Here is a 24,186-nt window from a genome sequence, read left to right on the forward strand (position 1 = left end):
ATAATAATAAAATCAAATAAAGCCTAAACTTTTGCTTATTTTGCAAGATTATTGTTTCTTGTTTTACATTAATTTACTGTTTTGTTACACGGATTAATATAGTTGTTTCAATTGTTTGGTTGAAAAATTTGCAATTAAAGATATTTTGCAAGATTATTGTTTCTTGTTTTACATTTATTTTTACTGTATTGTTGCACGAGTTAATAGTTGTTTGGATTATTTGGTTGAAAAATTGCAATTAAAGATATTTTGCAAGATTTTTTTTTCCTTATTTTATTTACTTAATTTCAGTTCAGTACATTTCAGCTCCAATAAGTTCAGTTCCAATCAGTTCAGTTCAGTGCAGTTTAGTAAACGTGAACAAACCCTTAATAGGTGTGTTCACTTGTTTGATTGAAATAAGTTGCAATTAAAGACATAAACACGGGATGACAATTTGAGTATGTGACACCAATAACGATTATTTTATTACATTTCATTCGATATAATGTTAACACTTAATAGTAGATGATAGAGTATATGTTAATATTCTCTAGTATGTAATAAGTTTGTATTTTTTTTTTTTTTTGAAAGAATGTAATAAGTTTGTATTAGCACATACTCTATTTGTCTATCAGCAAATAATAGTGATGTAATCTTGTAACTAAGATATTACATTTCCACTATTACACATTCTATGTCAAATAAACTACTCCAACCTTTGTAATTTATAGGTAGAACAATAATAAGTGATTTAAGTTGTATGTCTCTTATATATAGGACATCATTATTAGTCATATATACTTTTCCATCAAGGTAAACAAAATATTTCTTGTGTGCCCCATGTGCACAATAATTTTATTGTATGATGTTCTATATTGGGATAATTTTTAATCAATTTAGAGATATTTTTTATAACTATTACTAGTATAAGATACACAGAGTATAAGTTAAGATGAATTCCTTAAGTAAAAAAGTTAGATAAATCGGTATTTAATTTTAAAAACTCATCTTCATATGATATATGAATCATTAACTAGTAAGCATTAAATGATCAATAATTTACCCCCATTCCAAACTCTCAATCGGGTAAACCAATATAATTCAGATGTAGCTTTCCAAAATAAAAGTAAAAAAAAAAAAAAAAGGTTTTGATCAAGTATTCAAGTTCATGCTTAGAGTAAACTAGGTTAATTCCCGTGTCATGCACGGTCATAATTAAATTTTACAATAAATAAATATGGTGTTAATTCAACAATAATTTATCCAAAAAATTTATTTGTAACAAAATAACTTAATTTAAATGTAAAGATTATTGAATTGGATTGTATAAAAAAAAATATAGTAATAGAAACTTAGAAGATTTAACGTTTGTATAAGAAAATTAAATTATTAGCTTAGGTAATTAGGTTAGTACCCATATACGAACTCATATACAGTTGTCCTTAAATTTTTGACACACTTTGATCGGCATAATATGAAAATTATTTGAGTTCATTTTAATTTAGGATAATTAGTATTCCGTAATCAACTTTTTAAATATATTTTAGTTTGCGGAGAATTAGAACAATTAGATTTAATTTTCCAATATATGTTATGTAAGAAGTATATTGTAACAAAATTATTTTGTTCTTATAAACGTTATGTATAGTTTTAAGATTAATACTCCGTAAAAAGTATGCTACCAAAATGATTTTTCTTTAAAATTGATATTGATAATATTATAATAATCTTGGAAAATAATATATTCCAATACCTTATTTTTTAAAAGCTATGTTAGTATTTTTATAATTAAAAGTTTCCTAGTATATATAGAATATATGTAAAAATTTTAATTGATTGAGTTATATTGGATTAAATATGTTGTCAAAATAGAAATGACTATTATTATAGGTTATAAAATATATAGATGTTATTAAAATATGGCAAAAAAATTAAAAAAGAAAGGGAAAAAAAAAGCGGGAAAATTTTTAACCAGGAAATGACAAGTGTCATTCCTGGTTTCGCCTTTAGTATAAGTTATTGATTGATGATAAGAAGCTTATATAAGATAACATTTAAGTACTCCTCATTTCTCTCTCCAAAACCCTAGCCTCCATTGTTGAATTTTGAAGGGGCTTCCATCGATTTAAATCGGTTGAAAGCCCCAATCCTTGTTTCTTTAGTGTTTTTTTTTAGGTTTATAATAATGCTTCCTCCTTTTGGGAGGAACTTTTCTCCCTCGAAAGAAAGAGTTTCCGATCTCCTTCGAAAGACAAGGGTTTTTCGACCTCCTTCGAAAGACAAGGTTTATCTCCTCTTTTCGAGAGAGAAATTTCTTAGTTTTGAATTCATGGTAGCAGTTCTAATGGATTGTCGTGAAATTATTTCGTTGGTGAAAAAGTTATCAAGTTTTCGAATACGAATAGATGAATCAGAAGAAAAACATCCTCAGAGCTACAAAGGATCGTTAGATTGTCTCTCCAACAAGGCTGTAATTTTCAGCGATATAAGCGAGAGACGCTCCGCAATGCAAGATCTACTCGACGATCGTAGTTTTTATGAAGGAAAATTCTATTTGATTCAATATCTTATGTATTTGTTAACGTCGAATCTTTATTGTAGATGTCGTATGACTTTTAATTAATGAAATATTTTTGCTATTAAAAATAAAAATAAGAAGCTTATACCATGATATGGGAGTGGAGAGGAATATAAATAGGGTAATGATTAATTAATCATAGCACTCCTATTATCTATTAGAGCATTACTAATTACCCTATAACAAACCATTAAAAATGACAAACTTCTTATAGAATGCTAAAATCACTCCTTAATTTAACAATTTAAAAATTTGAATAATCATTGTCTTAGCATGAAATCAAGGAGACACTCTAAATTATCTAATCCATTAATAAAATCCAATATTTAAAACTAATAATCCTTCAAAAACAAAAAAACAAAACCTCTAATCACGGGGCAAATTTGTCAATTTACAAAAAAAAGTGAAGGTACAAAAATGTGATCATCATTTTGTTTTTTCACCTTTCCATAAAGACAAAATTAAAAAAACATAGGTTATAATTAATTATATAAAAAAACTATAGGTTAGTATAAATATATAATAATGTCAAACCCCCACTCCCACAACCCATTTTAACTACCTTTTTTCCCGCTTTTTTTCTCACAAGATTTGACTTCCTTATCTTTGCCCTTTTTTGCGCTTCTTTAACGGCATTTTAATTTTCATTATAATTTCCCATAAATATTTCAATCTGATCAATTTTTTTTAGGGAAATAAATTGTTTACATTTTGATGATGAGAAGGATGACCCACCATTTTATAGGGCCATTAGTATGGCCAAGAGTAATCTTTGCCTTTGATGATCTCCACCTGTTCGACGAAACACCCCAACGACCTAACCCCCCCTCCCAACAACAAAGCCGTAGTCTCAAAATGATTTGGGGTCGGCTAATATGAATCGTCATGAAAAAAAAAAAACCGGAATTTTTTTTAATGAATTAACAAACATCTTCACCTGGGTTTTTGTCTTTGTCTTTGTTTTTGCTGAGTTTCTCTGTTTCTTCCTCATTTCACTCTCTTTAGCCCCACTTTCACTGCCACTATCTTTTCTGTCTTCTAACTCAAGAATCTCATTTCTGTTTTTCCCTTCATTTTCTCTCTTTTCTTTGTTATTCTTCATCTTCTTCTCTGTCAATGGACCGCGCTGATAGGCAGCAACTTCCCTTGTCTAAAAGCTCGGGACAGCGTAGCAATGAATGGTTCGTTCTACACCGCCTTTCTTAATAAGATTTTTTTTTGGTGCTACAAAAAGTTTGAATTTTGATGAGGTTAATCTATTTTTCCTATAAAAATTCTGTTTTTTCAATTTCAAAATTTTAATGTAAATTTTGTTGAAATGTTTGAGTATAATTTCAGCTGAGCTGATCATGTTAATTTTCTGGGTTTAATCTGTTTTTTAATGGTAATTGTTTATATCTTCAAAATTCTGATAATTTTTTCTTTTTTTTGATGAATTTTGGTTAATTTTCTCTTCCTGCTTTCATCTTCTTTATGCTTTCTGAAGATCATCCCTTTGAAACTTCTTATTTTTCTGGGAATTTCAACGTTTATTAGCTTTAGTTTTAGAGTTGTCAATAAAATTAAGGAAAATTCAAAGATATAACCAAATGTGTAGTTACATCATGGTGTTGGAAGTGAGATTTACTCAAAAATGAATATGTTTTGTTTTCGAGTAAAGGTCAAATGGGGCGGTTGATGAAAGAAATTCGATTTATTTGGTTTGGTCAATTACAGGACCACTAAAATTTTGGTATAGAGTCTAGCATCACACATTGTAAGTCAAAAGAATTTGATACGCCGAATTTGACACCACCCTTGCCTTAAACATCTATTGAAAGGTACATCAGTCCACACCACACTTAAGGCATTAGAAGCTAAGTCATGTAATTTGTTAAGATAATTATGTGTTTGAAAATCGATTAGCCGGTTCTGCTATCTCTGATGTACTGAATTACTGATTTCAGTGTTGTCAGTACTTTTTATTTTTTACAGTACAACTTTGGTTGTGATCCCTAAGAATTGCTGCTTTTCCCAAATTTCGAAGTTTAATCAGTTTTTTCGATTAGCCAAAATGCTGTTGATATGATTCAGGTGATTGAGCAGTCATGGAAATGCTGGATTTAGGAGGGTATTTTTCAGCTCTAGTATCCCTCCCTAATAAGTCTCAAACTCACAATTGCGAATAATTCTGATTGTTGTTGAACCTTATTCTTCAAGTTCATACATACTTGCAGACAAGTGAATAGTCATTTTCCTAATTTCTTCTTTCTAAGGGAACCTTTTATGATTGTATTCTTCTTGATTTCTTCGTTCCTTCATTTGTACGGCAAAGACTCTAAATGAAGAAGCATTTGCTTCTTCTATTTCTATCTCTTGTTGCTTGCTTTCTACTACTATTTTGTACCATTCCACTTTTATTGTCTTCTTTTTCTTTTCTTTTCTTCAATTATTATTTAATATTCGCCACATAAATTTCTCTTTGTTTTATGCTCTAATATATTTTTTTAACAACTCCATGGTTTCTCAGGCATGTTAGTTAAGGTGATAGAGAGGAATAATTCGGAATCTATCTTTATTGATTATTGGTATTTAGAGTTGTCTTTTTCGGGTCATCAGTGAATATACCTCCTACTCCTACTTTGTTTTTTCATAATGTTGAAAAAAGTCCTCTGAAGAAAAAAAAATTCTTAAACATTTTTTCTTTCACATACAGCATCACCATGACAATTGTGTATATATACTTAGATACTAATGCTCTTTTTAATCGAATGGTGTCTCCGTAACTATAATCTTGATTTTCAGCTCTAACTGTGTTCACTTGCTTTCCTGTTGTAGGATATTTAGGGATGTTCCCAGTGATATCATCATAGAAGTTCCTGGAGGGACTTATGCACTTCATAAGGTGAGTTTCTGACAGCAATTGTCAGGCTACTCATGCAAATAATTCAAGGAATAACTTTAATTATGTTTGTGGAATTCCTCCTATATGCATCCTCCCTTTTCACCATGCGTTCAGAATATTAAAATTAATTTGTAGTTGAACTCTACAAATCTACAGATTCAGACTTGCTCCGGGCACAATGTTTACAGTTGATATATTTTGCTGGGCTCATGACTAATTATCAGTTCATGCATAATTCTGATGATTATTTATTTGTATTCTAATTAGGTGTTCTAGTCATGCATAATTCTGATGCATAGTCTGCTGTCTTATATGCAGTTCCCTTTAGTCTCTCGTAGTGGGAGATTACGCAGGTTAATAGCTGACTGTCGAGATTCTGATAAGTCAAAGATTGAGCTTCTCAACCTGCCTGGAGGTGCTGAAACATTTGAGTTGGCAGCAAAGTTTTGTTATGGCAATAACTTTGAGATCACACCAGCTAATGTTGCCCAGCTCTGTTGTGTCTCTGATTACCTTGAAATGACTGAAAGTTACTCGAAAGACAGTCTTGGATCTCGAGCTGAAGAATACCTTGACAGTGTAGTCTGCAAGAACCTAGAAATGTGTGTTGAAGTTCTAAAGCAATGTGAAAACCTTCTCCCCCTGGCTGATGAGCTGAAAATAGTAGGCAGATGCATTGATGCTATAGCCTCTAAGGCATGTACAGAACAAATTGCTTCAAGTTTTTCAAGGTTGGAGTACAGCAGCTCAGGGAGGCTCAACTTAAGCCGACCTGCTGTGAAATGTGATGGTGACTGGTGGATTGAAGATCTTTCAGTCCTTCGAGTAGACATGTATCAGAGAGTCATATCAGCAATGAAATGTAGAGGGGTTAGACCAGAGAGTATAGGCGCTTCACTTATAAACTACGCAGAAAAAGAGTTGACAAAGAAAGCCAGCCTGTGGAATGTCTCTGGTCAATCAAGACCAGATGTTATTGCTGGGGCTGGTAGCAATGAAAGAATTGTGGTTGAAACAATTGTCAGTCTATTGCCAGTAGAGAAGCTCGTCGTGCCACTTAGTTTCCTCTTTGGCCTTCTTAGGAGTGCTATTCTGCTAGACTGTTCTGTTGCTTGCAGGCTTGATCTAGAAAGAAGAATTGGATCCCAATTAGATATGGCCACTTTGGATGACCTTTTGATTCCTTCATTTCGCCATGCTGGAGACACACTATTTGATGTGGACACGGTTCACAGGATCTTGGTTAACTTTTCCCAGCAAGATGATAGTGAAGAAGAATTGGAAAATGTTTCTGTTTTTGAATCAGAAAGTCCTCAGTCACCTTCACAGGGTGCCCTATTCAAAGTCTCAAAGTTAGTGGACAACTACCTTGTTGAAATTGCCCCGGATGCAAACCTCAAGCTTAACAAGTTCTTAGTTATTGCTGAAGCTTTGCCAGAACATGCGCGCACCATTCATGATGGACTATATAGGGCCATTGATGTTTATTTGAAGGTAAATATCACAAATTATGCATGGACAATAATGTTTTCTGATATGAACGGAGTAGGACTTACTGTCATCTTTGACTGCACCTTTTCCCCTCAAATCTGTTGGAGTTGCATAAGGGCATTGTTCATATAGCAAGAAAATTATACTAAATAACAAATGCAGAACATTTGACTTAATTTAATTTTCTTATCATTGCCTTCAGATGCTTGAATTATGTCTAATATATACTGGTGTTCATTATAGATATAGGCTAACAAAGCCATATGCCATAGTACCATGTAGGCATGTACATTGAATTCACCTCGCTTGATAGCCTAATTAGATGCATGCTGCATCAACCTGACCAGGATTGTCCATGTAAAGCATTGAAATGATAAATGACTTATCTTCTTTCGTATAAGCAGGCACATCAAGGTTTATCAGATGCAGAGAAGAGAAAGCTTTGCAAGCTGATTGACTTCCAAAAGCTCTCACAAGAAGCAGGGGCGCATGCAGCTCAAAATGAGCGGCTTCCTCTACAGTCAATAGTCCAAGTACTCTATTTCGAGCAGCTAAGACTCCGAAATGCCCTAGGTTGCTCTTTTCCTGAGGAGGAACCTAAGCCGATGTTCCATTCATGGCGTGTCAATAGTGGAGCTCTCAGTGCATCAATGTCTCCCAAAGACAACTATGCCTCACTAAGGAGGGAGAATCGAGAGCTAAAGCTCGAGCTGGCTTGTATGAGAATGAGACTCAATGATTTAGAAAAAGATCATGTTTGTATGAAAAGGACCATGCAAAAATCTGGTTCTCGAAAATTTATGAGCTCTTTCTCAAAGAAGCTCGGGAAGCTAAGCTTCTTCGGACATAGTTCTTCCAGGGCATCAAGTTCTCCTACTCCTTCAAGACAGTCACAGAGGACAGATTCTAAGGTTACTGATAGAACATATTAATGTTATAGTGCGACGAGCAATGCAAACAGGATTTCAATGGGGTTTCAGTTCCATTTTCTTGCCTGTTACTTGCCAACCTCTGCCCTCAGAATTTTGTATATGAGTTTGTGCTTTTAACTTAGTGATAACACTTATTTTTCAATTTGAGAATGTTACAAAGAAATGGAGATCCTGTATTGACTTTGCTCTCTTATTTTTGGTATATATATGCACAGTTGTTATGAACATATTTAAGCAGTGAAGCAGGACTGTACCTTATATCCAATGCAATCTTATATTTCCTCAGGTTATATTTACTTGAATCATATTCTATGGCACATAAAATTAGCTAACAAATTAATTATGTAGTAAAATAAAAATTAGTACCAGTAAAAAGGAATAGTTGGGTTACTAAGGTTTAAACTACTCCATGTATATTAAGCTGTTAGTTTATTTTCACTAATTTCTTCTTTATATGGCTACCATTGTTACCAAGGGAGCTACGATGCGGAGAAATATGAATAAGATAAATCAAAATGATGCAATAAAGAGCAGTGACAAATCTAATATGAAGAGAATGTTTAGAAAGGTTTGAACTTTAGAATTCCAAAGTAATGGTAGTGAGTTCAATTCCGGAGTACAAATCGCTTGTAATATCAAAATCACAAAAAAAATTTGGGGGGGGGGGGGGAGTGGGGGGGAAAGAAAATAAGGTAGTAAAAACACCAAATAACCAAAAAGAAGCTGAAGAAATTAGGCACATATCCTACTGATCCCTGCCCTGAGAAATTTCTAATTGGTAGGGAGTGGCTCCATAAATACTATATTCTTATCGACGATCAATTTTGTTTCCTCACGAGATGGCCACCTTACAGTTATTCAGCTGATTGCTTGGTGTAAAAGCGCATGGCAACAGCGAAACCCAAGATGAGGAGCGGGACTAGGAACTGAAGGATCTTGATAATGAACTCCGGAGTCTTATCATGGTTGTATTGTGGTTGTTTTGGTGGTGTGTATTTGACCTTGGTAGGTATGGTAGCGGTATCAATGTCACCAACATACATTTCGTCCATCATAGCTCTGGCAGTGCTGCTGTGACCCACATCTTCAAAATCATCGGTTGCATCTTTTCCTGCATACCAAGCACATATTATTATGATCTCCTTCTTAGCAATCCGAAGCCACAAGGCAATGATGCATCAGTATAGAAGTTCATACTGAATTGACAAAAATTTCTTCTATTCACAGGCTCTCAGTCTCATCTACCCATCTCGTCAGGATTTAGTTCATTGAGTATGTCGATCAATTTAAAAGAAAGCTTTTTAATGTCTAAAGAAGTCTGCCATGCAGTAAGATGACGTGTTCTTAAAATTACTGATAAAGATTTTGTGTAATAGTTCCACTCTAATTAACATAATATTCCTATTACATGTAGAGCTAAGAAAGTCAATGCATTTGCTTCCAATTCCAGCCTTCCTGCTCTATATAACCAAGAGTCCAAGACATCTAACAAGAAAAATGAAAACCTCAAAATTTAAATTGCGCATAAATGGACTATTTGACTAACCTGTGGCAGACAACAGAACCTCATCACCACCAGGATGGTCTTCCAAGAACTTTGTCACATTATATACCTTTTACAGCACATGTAAAAACCTTAGAAACTTCAAAAGATACAGTCGATGCCCAAGGATAAAAGATGCATGTTTACAGTCACATGTCAAACATAGATGTCTCAAAGGAAAAGCTTCTACTGAGTCTAATGTAGAGTCCCTGCACAACTTATGCCTTTTTAGTTCTTATAGCTGCCACAAAAATCGACCGCCAATAACCAAGACAGGGGAATGATCCAAAACAATTTAACCAAACAAATTACTACTCCTTCCCCCTCTTCACAGATCAGACAACCCAAGGATTGACCTCACTTATTGCCCCATGATATGGGTTTCGACATTCTACTAAAACCATTTGTTACCCTTTTCAAAGAACTTCCACATTCAGTATTTGGTAACAAATCCACACCACCATTTAAACAGCCCAATAAGAGGGAAGTGATACAAAGTGATAGGTTATCAAAAGTCAAGACAAACTAGGCAGTTCAATCAAGAGGTTTTTGATGAACTTATAACAATACAGGGATGAAATAATTGACGATTTAGACAAAAGATTTTAATTAGAATGCTAAGATTATAGAGCTAGACTGATGACAACAATTTCCCTGATGTAATTCAAATTCTCGGTTCGACCTGAATATAACCCTTGATCATTCTATGTTAGAAAAGATACAGGAATATAATGCATACACAGAAATCTACTTTATTTCAAATGCTTCTTTATTATTTCAATTTTTCAATATTTTACAAAAGTAGAATATTCAATCATTTTATTGAATCTATATACTATGCCAACATTCTAAATTGAATTGTACCCACAATTCGACCAATAACAAGCATACAAACAAAACAATCCTGAATCATCATATCATAAGTTCACAATTATTTGAAAATTTAAATTAAGGATCCCTGAACCAAAAGCATAGATCAAACTGAATTTTCAAATTCAACCCACTACGGCACTACCATACACTTGACATATATTTAAAAACAATGATAGTCATAAAAAAATACGAAGTATATCAAATTAATAACAAATCGAGTAGCCAAACCATAAAAATTCATCAACTAAACATAAATCAAATTACAATTTCAAGATCAACCCCTTATTATAATACCCTTAAAAAACGAATACTCAAATCATGAATCCAATTCAAACAAATAAATGATCAATTCAATATAATTATCTAAAAGTTCAGAAATTTAATCAAGATTAGAAAAAAAGATTAAACCTTTCCGCTAATAACAAGCCAACAATCCTTAGGATTGCTATGTTCAGAAACCTCAGCTAAAGTGAAGACCTTTTTTTGATCATCCATTGGATTTGATTTCAATCAAACAAATTGTAAAACAAAAACAACCCCTTTATCTGAGAAAATAATCCCAATTTGTAAAAGATTTGATTTTGATGGAGAAAAATGGCAAAAGAGTGGGTGGGTGAGTGAGATTTGAAAGTTGAAGATGCAGAAAAAATAGAAAAAGGGTTGGTGGGCCGATAAAGAAAGAACAAAGGAAGTTGAATGGGTATTTACCCGTTAATTAGAGGGTAGGTGAACCTCAATTAGCTTTTAATTTGATCAAATTCTTAAATAAATCTGGTTCACACTAATTTGTTGTGGAACATTAACATAAGAGACCAAATGATTATTTTATTAATAAAAAATATTCACTATATTAAAATAAATGTTATTATGTTGAAATAAAAGTTATTCTGACATTATAAAAGCTATAAAAGTTTAATTTTTTAATGAAATTTTTTAATATAATGGTCAATATGAATATAATGCCAGTTACGTACTTACGTGTGAATAAACCTGAACCAGGTTCACGCAAGATTTTCTGTTTTATTTGTTGCTCTCACCAACAACCATAAACCCTCACTTATGTACTAAATTGTGATGTTTGATGTTGGGGGCTAGATAGCGTGGAAACTTCTAGTCTTAATAGGCTTATACGAGTACCTTGCTTAACAAGACTTGAACTCAAGACCAACAAGTTTTAAGTTACAAGTCTTACCATCTTAGTCATTTATTAATTGTGTTTTTTTATCCAACAAAATTATAGTTAACTTAGATAAGTTAATTGATTTTTTTTTAATTGGTATTTTATTATACTATTCGTTTACATTATGTAGTGATTGAGTTTGACAACTAAAAAATGTTTATAGCAAGACTTAAACTCGAAATCAACATGTACAAACTAGTAACCCGGGGCATCGCATGAGCCACACACACTAGTTTTACTTTAAAAGGAGAGGTGGATGAAATTCGAACCTGTGACCTTCGTATCACGCTGATTCTTGATATTATGTTAAAGGACCAATTCAACCAAAAGTTAATGGTTGAAGTCTAAGAATATGTTTTATATAATATCATACTCATTATATGTACAACTCCCTCCGTTTTTAAATACTTGCTCTATTTCTATTTTTTACACTATTCATTTGTCATACTTTGACTAATGTTTGTGATTTATACATAAGTTTAAATATAGTATTGTGGGTACTTGTTGGAATCATTTTAATGAATAGATTATTAATTTTCAATTGTTAGAATTAATACTGATTGATAATTAAAGATATTGTGATTAAAGAGTATCATCGACATGCGTGTCCAAAAGAAATAGAGCAAGTATTTAAAAACGGAGGAAGTATTTTCTTTATAACCGGATTATAAGTGAGTGACTTCGTGTTTGAGTTTGTAGGATTTCAGCTATGTACTGTGGAATAAGGTTTATTAGAAATTTAGCTTACACGAAATAGATGGGAACAAATGTCTTGGACTTGAACAAAGGCTACAAAGCCAATATATGTGTCAATATTTCATTGCTTGCATTGATATTGGGCCTAATGGATCGCTTATGGTGATAAATCGAGAGAACGATTCTGAATCAACTAAAAAGTCATGCTCATTACCACATGTCCACAAGTTAATTAGTTGGCCAACCCCGAAATTATTCAGATTTTTCAATTTGTTATGAAATTACAGAGAAAGAGGAGAAATTAGGGAGAATAGATCAGTCTATATTATTCCATATAGCGGGGATATATATATACACTAGGGTATCCTACGCGCGCGAAAAAGTTAGCTCTTGCATAGAAGTTGTATTAGCAAGTAGTTACACCTTTGGTTTGGGTGGTAGATCTGGTAGTTTCAATACATACTATTTGGTTATGTGCCTATATAGTGGTTTTGTAGAAATATAAAAAAGCCACCAAAATCTTAAATGATAATTGTTTATGCTAAATTTCGTCAAGTAGGATTTGATGTGGGATACGGGCTAAGGATCAACTAAATTAAAATAATGAGCATGGAATGCGGAATGTAAATAACAGAAAAATAAAGGGAGAGGGAGAAGACATGATATGGTGACGCAGAAAACCCCAATAAAGGTGGGTAAAAACCGCGGGTGGCAATGAGGCCACCAATCCACTATAATATGGGCATGAAGCCAAACATTACAATTACAATGTATACGATAATTATAGAAATATACGGAGCTAATTACAAGTAAACAGGGAGTATGGACTTTGTACTTAGTATGGCAGGGTGTATATGTCGTAATAGGCTAAGTAGTATTGTGGAAATACATTGCAGTAGTGGTCTTTTAGGAGAGTGGTATTGGGATTAAAATATAGTAGTTGAGCAATGACACTTTTAGTGGAAGGTCCATGTGGATGGAGGTTGGAGAAATTGCATGGGAATAAAGGAGTAGTATGTTTAGGAGGAGGTTATGTACATAGGATGTGTCTTCTTCATGGGAAGAGGGCTTTCCTATTTATAGAGCTTCAATGTAGCAGCACCGTGGTTGTGAGATACTTTGGGTGGTTGTTGCATGATTTCCTCAACCACATCCTCAAATAGTGGGAGTAGCGGTTATTGCTTTTACTTGGTCTCCAATGAACTTGGATTTGCTTAGAGAGTAGATACGTTATTGTATTAATAACCTTGAAGAATTATTCTTATTGCCTCTCTGTCTCTCCTTGATTCTAAGGAGCACTCGTAACTATCTTGACCCAGTCTTGTAGCATCGATCGTTGACTATCGTTATCGGTGAACCATTGTACAAAATTACCCCATAACAATAATTATTTTTAAAACCCTCAAAATTTTGACAGTGTTATTTCAAAATTATTATTAAATAATATTTAATTGATTTGCATCCCTTCATATCTTAATCTAGTTTAGAACTCTTAATTGATTTGCATGATTTAATAATACTTAACGTATTTTTCTTCAAACGAATTTTTTGTGAGCTTGGTCATACGGAGTAATAATATGTGAAATGTTCGTTGTAGCTAAAAACTTAATAATGTAAGTTCAATGTTCTACGACCATCTAATATCTATATCTATATCTAATAATAAAGCAATAACCACTTAGTTATATTTTTCCTCTTAAATTCTCTCCATATTTAATACATTTTTTTTTCTATCATCGATTTCCTTCGATTTTAGGATTTTAAAGTTATTTATACCTCTTGATAGCATCTGCTCAAATATCATTATTTAATATGAATGTCATTTAAATTCCACGTTGTTTACGTGCGTACCATCAAATAATGTACAATTAAAAAGCTAATAAACAACAACAATATTTGTAATAATTAAAGGACAACAAAATTGTAAATAAGAAGAGCGACCACGAAGGTGTAAAAATAAATCATCTCGTAGTAATAAACAAAGTCTTCGTACATACAATTTTTTTTCCTTTTTAAATAACAATAATAACATATGAAGTACAAAACATTATAATTTTTTTATTTAAAAATAAAAAGGCATTACAAGTTTTTGTTAAAAAAAACTTTGTATTAATTGATGGTATGTTTAATGAAAAAAAAACTAATTAAATATATTAATGAGAGTAAACATAATAATGAGAGTAAACATATTAATGTGGGTAAAAAAGTAAATATACATTTTTGTACACAATTTTATACATATTTTTAAGGGTATATTTGGTAGCACACTATTCCTAAGAGTTATTTTCTACTTTTTATAAAGTAGGGATATATATATAAAACTAGGGTTTGCTTAGATAACAATAAACCCTAGTTCTAGAGCATTCTAAAATGATAAAGGACGATAATGGATATCCATACAATATTTCGTAACACTCCCCCTTGGATGTCCATTATCGAAGACTTTGCCTCATTAAAACCTTACTACGAAAAACCCTGTGGGATAAAAACATAGTGAAGGAAAAAAAGTACATTATTTTTCGTAATACGCTCGAGATGCTGCCTCATTAAAAACCTTACCGGGAAAACCCAATTTGGGACAAAACCATGGTCAAGGGAAAAAGAGTGCAGCGCGTATTTTCTTCCCTTGATGAATACATAACTTGAGATCTTCTAGTGCCGCAACTATGAATCCAATATGTTTGGATATCTTCTCATATGTAGTAAGTAAAGTATCATTCGTTGATCTTCGACTCTCCTAAGCTGAAGTTGCATATTCAATTCTTCAAGTCTTCACATGAACATGTGAAGTGTCTTCATTTCACCATACATGTGTTTATCTCTAATATCATTATTTCAAACCTCTGTTTAATAGTTGATTTAAAATTAAACTTATGCGGTTATGACTTCTTTTGGAAGTCATTAATAATAAATATTGATGATCATTATTTGATAAAACATTCATTAATACGAGTAATAATTTGATGACAAAACTTGATATTATTAGTATCATTCTTCTCTGGAATTCTTTTAATAGGATGCCACTCGAAACAAATCTTGGTGCCAGCTTGGATCGCCTTCCCCACCATAGCAAGTACAGTACGACCCCTCTCATCCTCACGCCTTATTTTCTCATAATCCTTAGAATGTAGTGTGTCACCATAATTGGATGGGCGCACACGTTTTTTCTTTCTAGCCATCAACCTATAAAAAAACAGAAAAATAAATTTAATAGGTTATTTAAATGCAAAAGTCATTGTAATAATAAAACCAAAACTTTAAGTAGGACTTCCTAAGGAAAAACCAATAATGAAAACAAGTTAGCACTTAAAAAAAAAATATTTACATGTGTTACGAGATCGGTTTCGCTTGACATTTTTTTTCTTCTTTTTATCTTCAACCCATGTAACCTCGTTATGATCATCTCTCACATATATTGAAGAGTCATCAACATTATCATCCACTACTTTTCTTGTTAAAGAAGGAGTCTCCAACACACTATAAAAACAACAATCATCAATGGAGTATCGAGTCCTTGGTGTTATGACTACTGACCTTCGCTTATCTAAGGGGTCAGTCATATAAAAAATTTGCTTAGCTTGGGTTGCTAAAATAAATGGATCCTCTTTATGACCAACCTTGTTAAGATTGACTATAACAAGTCCCAAATTACTTTCTTCAACACCGTTGTTGCTGTCAGCCCATTGACATTTGAAAATAGGAATAAAAAACATGGTGTAATGCAACTCACAAATCTCTTCAATGACTCCATAGTATCTCATTGTACCACACACGGGATTCTTATCTTTTGCACTAGCAAAGTGAATAGCTTGAGCCTTTAAAGTGACCCCACTATTTTGCATAGTGCTATTTTCATCTTGGAACTTTGTGTAAAAAGTGCAACCATTTATAACATATCCTGAATAGTATGTTGCCCTAAAGTCAGGTCCATATGCTAAACTCTTGACTCGATCTGAAATTACTATTGAAGAGTCATTGAGCTCCCTCATTACTTCATCTTTGAACCAAGAAATGAATGATTTGCTATGTTTGTCAGCTAATGCCTTTTCGCTTGCTCTTGGATTGTACTTTCTCAAGTGTCTCATATGTCTTTCAACATAGGGTGCAACTTCATCCTCATTATGCAGAATATATGAGTGTGCCTTTTGCCAATTGTCATAAGACATATCACGTTGCTTACGACCTAAGGTTCCCACACCATCCATTCGTCCACTATGATGAGATGCAGGAATCCCTATTCTCTTTGAATTTACCACAAAGTCACCTGCATATTGTAGTACTTCTTCATAGAAAAGTCGCTCAGCAATACAACCTTCAGGTCGATAAGCATTCTTCACATACCCTTGGTATATTCTCATTTGCCTTTCAAAAGCCCATTGAACTCTCAAATATATTGGACCACAAAATCTTATCTCTCTTACCAAGTGAACAATCAAATGAACCATGATATCAAAAAAAGATGGAGGAAAGTACATCTCTAATTGACATAAACTTATAACAATTTCTTCCTCCAAAGCATTCAAATGTTCGGGATCAACAACTTTACTATAGATTGCATTAAAAAACAAAGTCTAGTAATGGCATATCGAACATTTTTAGGCAATATTGAACGAATAGCTACGGGCAACAAATTTTGCATCAAAACATGACAATCATGAGACTCAAGGCCCACAAGTTTCAAACTTTCCATGTTTACCAGGTTGCGAATGTTAGAAGAATAACCTTCTGGCACTTTCACCCCGGCCAAGCTTTGACATAACTCGATTTTTTCTTTTCTAGAGAGCGTATAAGCAGCCGGTGGCAAGTACTTTCGACCATTCTTATTCTCAACCACATGGAGTTCATCTCTAATCCCCATTTCCTTTAAGTCATCTCTAGCTTTCTCCCCATCTTTGGTCTTTCCACTAATATTTAATAGTGTACCAATAACACTATCACACACATTTTTCTCAATATGCATCACATCAAGCGAATGTCTCACAAAAAGGAATTTCCAATATGGTAAGCTCCACAGTATTGAACACTTTTTGAATCCCTGTTGAGGAAGAAGTTTTTTATGCTTCTTGCCGTATGTGATCTTGAGATCTTTGATCTTTTGAAACACCTCTACTCCAGATAGTATCTTAGGGCGCACCCTATACTCTTGATGTCCATTGAAGGCCTTTTTCAAGTTGCGATAGTGATGAGTACATGGCAAAAATATACGATTCCCATCAAAAACATTCTTCCTAGATGCACTCAACCACCTTCCTGGAAAACCCTCCATGCATACGGGACAAGCAGTTTTCCCGTGAACAGTGTATCCTGATAGATTACCATATGCTAGAAAATCTTGAATATTACAGAACAACATTGCTTTTAAATTGAAATTCTCGTTTTGATGTGCATCAAACACCTCTACACCTGTTTCCCACAACATCTTCAAATCATCAATTAGTGGAGCCAGATACACATTAATATCATTACCAGGCTGCCTTGGACCAGAAATTAGTAGTGATAACATCATATACCTTCTTTTCATGCAAAGTGCAGGAGGTAAGTTGTAGGTAATCAAAACAACAGGCCATGTACTATAAGTGCTACTCAATGAGCCAAATGGATTGAAGCCATCTTAGGCGTAAATTACGCTTTTCTTTGGCAAACTCCGGAAATTCTCCATCAATAAACCTCCATTGTGGGGAATCAGCAGGATGTCTATGCATTCCGTCATCCTCTCGACCATAGGCATGCCATGTTAACTTTTCAGCATCTCCGGCATTAGAAAACAACCTTTTAAACCTAGGTATTATTGGAAAGTACCATAATACCTTAGCAGGCACTCGTCCTTCATCATTTTTGTATCGTGAGGCATTACAAATTGTGCATCTCTCTAACGATTCATTCTCATTTCGATACAACATGCAATCATTAGAGCAAGCATGAATTCTTTCATAAGGTAAACCCATGACACTCAATGTCTTTTTTGCCTCATATGTACAACTTGGAAGGACATTATCATCTGGAAGCATGTCTTTTACCAATTCTAGGATCATATTAAAGCTTTGATCACTTAAACCATGACCCGCCTTCAAGTTATACAGCTTAAGTATGGCAGACAACCTTGTGTATTTAGTGCAACTTTCATACAAAGGCTTTTCAGAGTCACTTAATAAGCTCTCAAATTTAGTGGGATCTTCATCAAAATTCTCATGTACTACATGGAGCATTTCCTCTAATCTATCTCCCTCAGTTGTATGTTGACCTTCATTAGCATTATCTGAAAAGTTACTCACCGAAGCTTCATCCCTACATTCTCCATGCCAAATCCAACGGGTATATGTTTTATCAAATTCCCATTTCTCCAAGTGATTAAGTATCTCTTCGGGTCTCTTGTACAAGAAATTATGGCACATGTGACAAGGGCATGGTAGCTTATGGCGGCCTCCACTATTCTTAACTGCAAACTTAACAAATTCTCTTACACCTACTTGATATTTTGGGTCACCTGGCTTAGTTGTTGTTATCCAACTTCGATCCATTTAATATTGTCTACAGAACAACAACTAAAATAATTAATCCCATTCTAAATTTTTTATTTAATTTTTATATACTCCTGCCCCTGCCCCTCTCCCTACACCTTTCCCTCATATTTTAATAATTAAATTAACAAAAAGCATAACTCAGGTTCCAATAAGCAATGAAACTCACAATTTTGAGTACATGCATGAATACATAGTGCATTTGTAATTTAAAAAAAACAAAGAAAAAAAAAACAATTTGGAAATCCCAACCACAATAAAGATCATACAATCTAAAATTATGAAGTATTTAAAGAGAAAAACCCAGAACATTAAACATCATAAGGCATAGAAACTAAAACCATCATAAACCCAGAAAATAAAACCACGAACCAACACTTGATATGAAAATTCAAGTACTAGAAATATGAATAGACTTGCAACTTTTAATAAGCAACCCAACATTAACTAAAATAATAGCAGATTTTTCCAACATTGACGAGTTACTGGTGCAATTTCTTTTTCATTTCTATAATAGCAAATTTCGCCAACAAATGTCGAACAAGATGAAATTTTTATTTCAATATTTCATCTCCACAAACAAACCAATAAGTCTTAAATAAATTAAATCAGAAAAATCACAAACAAATAAATAATCGATACACAAAAACCTAAGAAAGCATACATGCATCAATTGAGCCAAAATTCTAACCTTTAAGCTTGCGGTGGAGCCGTGGAGGACCTGTGGAGGAGCCGTGGAAGAGCCGCTGCTCTTTCCTTCCTTTTTTTTTGTTTTTTTTGAAGAAAACCCAAAGATGGGCAGCGCTAGCTACTAATAACACTGGCCGTAGTACATGCAATCGATGAAATCAAATGTTCATTTGGAAAATTGATGAAAAATTGAAAAGATGAAATCAAATGTTCTTCTTCGGCAATAGGGCAACAATTGAAAAATTGAAGAGGGTTTTTTTTTTTTGATGAAATTGAAGGGTTTTTTTGGGTAGGAATTTAGGAGGGAATGGAAATAAGATGGGCGCCAATAATAGAACTCTGTAGAAATCGAAGTATTAACATTATTTTTTTACCTTACATTTAAGAGACCCGTTGTATCTAACAACAGGTCTCTTATCTAAGAGATCCGTTGTGAATAATAACGGGTCTTTAATATTACCTTGTTATTTCAAATTGCAAAACATAATATTTGGTGCCTAATATTACAGACCCGTTATATGAGATGTAGGGTCTTTTATATAGATAAGACCTGTTAAATTATACAACGGGTCTCTTAAAAGGGGTCCCTTTGCTTATTTTGTAGTAGTGTAATAATCTTATTCTAAAATTCTGTCCTAATTTGATTGAAAATAGAATTCATACCTATTTTTTTTTATCTTATGAAATTTATCTAAGGTGGCGCGACACTTGACGGTTTTTTTATCATATGAAGTTTATTTAAATCTATCCAAGGTTGCGCGACACTTGGCGAAAAGTTGGAATGCCAAGTGTCGCTATTCCGTGACCTGGCTAAAAGTTTAGCTTTATATATTAGTTATATGATATTAGATTATTATAAATTTTGTTTTTGTTCAAAAATTAATTAATTAAAAACTAAAGAGGGTTAAAAAAAACACTAATAAATGTATACGATTTATAAAAAAAAATACCTCCTCATTGTGTGTGACTGGCCACACGGTGTGGCCATCTAACACATGACAAAAGTAACCCCTCCGACCTAGTAACTTCTCCGATTAAATAACACTTAAACGACTTAGTAACCCTTGATTTGACTTAATAACCCTGACCAAACCAAGTAACCCCTGACCGGATCTAGTAACCCTGACCAAAAATAGTTTGAGCTAATTGTTCAATCTGTAGCAAAGTGCTAGCTGGAATGTAATAGACTAATAGTGCATCAAATGCCAAGACGAGATAAGCAATAAGTCTGGGTTATTCTTGATGTATTTCAGTATTTCTTCTATGAGACCTTTATTTATTTAATTTTTAAAAAAAGTTGATTTCATCTTGATGAAGATTCATATTATTTTAATTAAAAACTTCAACTGTGCCTCAAGCTTGAAAAGCATTTCTTACAAGATTCTTGGAGAAATGAAAAGAGAGGTGAACATCTGAGCATTTCAATGTTGGAATATTTGCTTCAAATTGTTAGTGGTTAGTTAACTCCTAATGTTAGTGGAGTCGATCATAATAGTAGTGAGTTAGTTTAGTGGGTTAATTTTAGTATGATCTATGATCATGGGATCATGTTCCTTACTAGCTTAGATATTTTGCATTACATATATATGTTGTTATGTACTACTTTTAAAAATGAATACAGCTTCTATATTCTTTCCCTTCTCTCATCTCTCTCTATTTATTATTTCAACATTATTCTATAAGTAAGTGAATTGAATAATTTTTTTCTCGAATTGATGCTAGCTGCCCTAATCTATGTATGTAAGCTATGGGAAATTTGACTATAATACTTAGTACCATTTGTTATCAACCACGTAATATATATTCTTTGTAAGATTATTTAAATGAATATGATCTGATTATGGCATAATACTCTTAGAACTTCTGTGCTGTGTTTTCAACAGCTAGTTGCCATTAAAAAGTTTAGAGGAGATTGAATAGGAAGAAGTAACTGGTGAGATTCCTCGTCGATGCAGCTTTCGGTTGTGCACTTGTGCTCGTTGTTGCTCCTATTGTGATCGCTGTTGCTATGACTGTTGCTCGTCCTTGTTGCTCCCTACTCGTACTTTCTATTGCTGCTATGCTGCCGCGGCTCATTTTGTGCTTAATGCTTGCATTTTCTTTGCTTTATTGCCGGACTTGAAAGTTGAAAACATTGTAATTTGTACAATCATTTATTAATTAAAAATATGTTATATATACTTCGTATATAAGTTTTGTTCTTTGAAGCAATGCTTTTGTAACACTCCGATCTTGAGGAAGAGCTGATATCTTTAATGTTAATAAGCCCTGGTTCAAAACCGGTGCCTTGTAAGCCCATTTAAACCGGTGCTTTTTTGGTTTTTACTACTAGCTTAGTATGAAAGGGTAGTCGCTAATCCATCGCAGATTATTTTGGTCTCCATAGTTGCAAAATTTTGGTCTTATGTGGTCTTAAAAACTTGTTCTCTATAGTCGCTTATCCGTCGCTAATATTTTGCAATGGACATAATTCAGTCATTAAAATCTTAAAGTTAGTCGCTTTATGACAATCATAAAGTCATCGCTAATCTGTTGCTAAAATTGCAACTACCCAAAAAGTAGTCGCAAACATAGATTTGCGACGAGTTGTTTAGCAACTAACCAAAATAGTGAATTTTTTTCCCTACAGGCGGATGCACGATGCATTGTGCATCCAGTTTTGTTTTTTTAAAAAAAAATAGACAAAATGAACATATAGTTGTTCAGTAAAGAACATTTAGTTGTTTTGTAAAGAACATATATAGTTATTGTGTAAAAAACATTCAGCTTTATGTTCTTTATATATATCTATAGAGCATCCGAAATATTAATAAAGAACATGATAATATAAAGTAATGAATATTATTTGTATTCAACCACCATAATTTAAAGAACAATTCAAAATAAACAATTAATTTTATGTCACAAATAAAAGTACATTAATGACAATCAAAGAACATGAAGATAAAGAACATTATTATTAAATAGCATGCATGTTCTTTTTACTCTAGGTATATGTTCATTATATTTTAATAGTATTTTTTTTCACTTTAGGTATATGTTCATTATATTTTAATAGTATTTTTTTCACTTTAGGTATATGTTCATCGTATTTTAATAGTATGTTCTTTTCATTGTAACTATATAGATATGTTCAATATGATTCTATAATATTTTAATGTACTGTATTATTTAGATGTACAACTTTTTTCTGAATTTGCTAATTTGTTTGCTTTCTTTTTTCAAAATGTAATAATTGATCGGTCTACTTCAAGTAGAACTTCATATAGTTTCTCATTGCAACACCAAAACTACATAAATTACAAATTTACACCAAAAACTTGCAAAAAAACACTAACAATCGACTTCAAATTGAACAACTATAATGCATGCCGAAATTGTACTTATCTTTTGTTTTCGTCAACCATCTTGAACAATTTTGCACCAAGAAGTTCGAAATTGACGATTTTTTTATTAAGGTTTGATGAACTTGAAGTGGTTTTCAGTTTTTTTTTTTGGGAGAGAAATCTTATAGAGAGAAAACTTCTAGAGAGAGAGAGTATAGTTTGAAATGATTTGAAATTATTGTATGGTTAAAAATAATTACTACTTATCTTTTTGCTTTTTTACAAAAAAAAAAAAAAAAAAAAAAAAAAAAAAAAAAAACTCAATATAACTCGTGTACATTAGAATTGAACAATATGTTCTTTTCTACAACCATGTACATTATGATACAACATAATGTACATTCCGCAGCGGATGCACCATGCGGATCGTGCATCTGCCTGCAGGAACCACAAATTTTACTAATCCGTTGCAAACCCATTTTTGCGAAGGATTATCGACTACTTTGGTAGTCAGGGTCGTATTTGGCCCGGGCCAACCGGGGCGCCCGCCCAGGGCCCCAAAATCCGAAACCCAAATACTGATATTTACAGTATTGTATTAATTCAATAAAAAAGAAAATTAAATACTCTTATTATCAGTTAATGAATTTATACCCTTAATAAACCACCCACATTAATATTCTTCCTAGGAAATAGCTCCATTTTGGGGAAGTTAAATTTCCCAAATTAATTCTCTTAATGTAACCATATTCATTCGTATATTCTTCATTCCCCATCTTTGAAATCAATTTATTTCTATCTTTATATTTGATTTTATGATTTTTCCTTCCCAAATTAATTCTCTAGAGATGATTTCCTCCATTAACGTTTTTCTTTGCAATCAGTTTTTAACTGGATTAAAATCAATGACTTTTCCTATAAATTATACTCCGTATTACTAGTATTTCAATTGTTTTTCACATATCAATTTCATTAATCACTTTTTTGTATTTATTTCCATTATTTTTTCACCTATTTTATGGGTTTTGACTTCGGACTTCGAAGATGAACTCAGGAACGAGTCTGCCATTATCCTAAAGTAGTAAAGTCATTGGTTAGTTCTTTAATTTTTTTTTCCAGAAATTTAAAGTTATTTAATATATGAATTATTCAATATTACATGAGAAATTTCTGCAATATTAATTCATTCAAATTATAATTCTGAATTTGATTTATGAATCATCAATATGTCAAATTAATATTTTGTCAATTAATCCTAATTTTGTTTTTATTATGATAAATGATCATGAATCATCAAATTGTACGTTAGTTGTTGTTGAATGCTCTTCATGAATTTTTAATAATTTTTTTATATTTAAATATATATATATATATATTATTCAATTGTACTGAATTTTTAATTTGTGCTATTAAAATTTATGATGTTGTAGCCTTGTAGGTCTTGCTCATTCTACATTGTTGAATAAATAGTGCAATCGCCAATCGGGAATGCG

General features: G+C 32.7%; 3 protein-coding genes across 3 annotated transcripts; 1 reads left to right on the forward strand and 2 right to left on the reverse strand.

The window, feature by feature from the left end:
* Positions 1-2,998: 2,998 nt before the first annotated feature.
* LOC110728123 (BTB/POZ domain-containing protein At5g48800-like) lies at positions 2,999-8,125 on the forward strand. The gene is made up of 4 exons (XM_021907767.1): positions 2,999-3,741; positions 5,378-5,444; positions 5,763-6,938; positions 7,340-8,125. The coding sequence occupies exons 1-4, from the start codon at positions 3,677-3,679 to the stop codon at positions 7,865-7,867; spliced, it is 1,836 nt and encodes a 611-aa protein (XP_021763459.1). The 5' UTR covers positions 2,999-3,676; the 3' UTR covers positions 7,868-8,125.
* Positions 8,126-8,410: 285 nt separating this feature from the next.
* LOC110728124 (cytochrome b5, seed isoform-like) lies at positions 8,411-10,984 on the reverse strand. Its single transcript, XM_021907768.1, has 3 exons — positions 10,692-10,984; positions 9,414-9,480; positions 8,411-8,978 (listed from the first exon to the last, which is right to left on the reverse strand). Exons 1-3 carry the CDS (start codon positions 10,776-10,778, stop codon positions 8,722-8,724), a joined length of 411 nt encoding a protein of 136 aa, XP_021763460.1. The 5' UTR covers positions 10,779-10,984; the 3' UTR covers positions 8,411-8,721.
* Positions 10,985-17,738: 6,754 nt separating this feature from the next.
* LOC110727719 lies at positions 17,739-18,677 on the reverse strand. The gene has a single exon (XM_021907301.1). It carries the CDS (start codon positions 18,675-18,677, stop codon positions 17,739-17,741), a length of 939 nt encoding a protein of 312 aa, XP_021762993.1.
* Between the last annotated feature and the right edge of the window lie 5,509 nt (positions 18,678-24,186).

This window comes from Chenopodium quinoa, unplaced genomic scaffold, assembly GCF_001683475.1.
Source record: "Chenopodium quinoa cultivar QQ74 unplaced genomic scaffold, ASM168347v1, whole genome shotgun sequence".
NCBI classification, from domain to species: domain Eukaryota; kingdom Viridiplantae; phylum Streptophyta; class Magnoliopsida; order Caryophyllales; family Amaranthaceae; genus Chenopodium; species Chenopodium quinoa.

Bases quoted from the DNA above. Each gene is read 5' to 3' on its own strand.
- LOC110728123 (XM_021907767.1), top strand. From the start codon at position 3,677: ATGGACCGCGCTGATAGGCAGCAACTTCCCTTGTCTAAAAGCTCGGGA. The intron at 3,742-5,377 runs GTTCGTTCTACA...TTCCTGTTGTAG, and splicing joins GGACAGCGTAGCAATGAATG to GATATTTAGGGATGTTCCCA. The intron at 6,939-7,339 runs GTAAATATCACA...TCGTATAAGCAG, and splicing joins CCATTGATGTTTATTTGAAG to GCACATCAAGGTTTATCAGA.
- LOC110728124 (XM_021907768.1), bottom strand. From the start codon at position 10,778: ATGGATGATCAAAAAAAGGTCTTCACTTTAGCTGAGGTTTCTGAACAT. The intron at 9,481-10,691 runs GTTTAATCTTTT...GTGCTGTAAAAG, and splicing joins GGCTTGTTATTAGCGGAAAG to GTATATAATGTGACAAAGTT. The intron at 8,979-9,413 runs GTTAGTCAAATA...CTTGGTATGCAG, and splicing joins GGTTCTGTTGTCTGCCACAG to GAAAAGATGCAACCGATGAT.
- LOC110727719 (XM_021907301.1), bottom strand. From the start codon at position 18,677: ATGGATCGAAGTTGGATAACAACAACTAAGCCAGGTGACCCAAAATAT.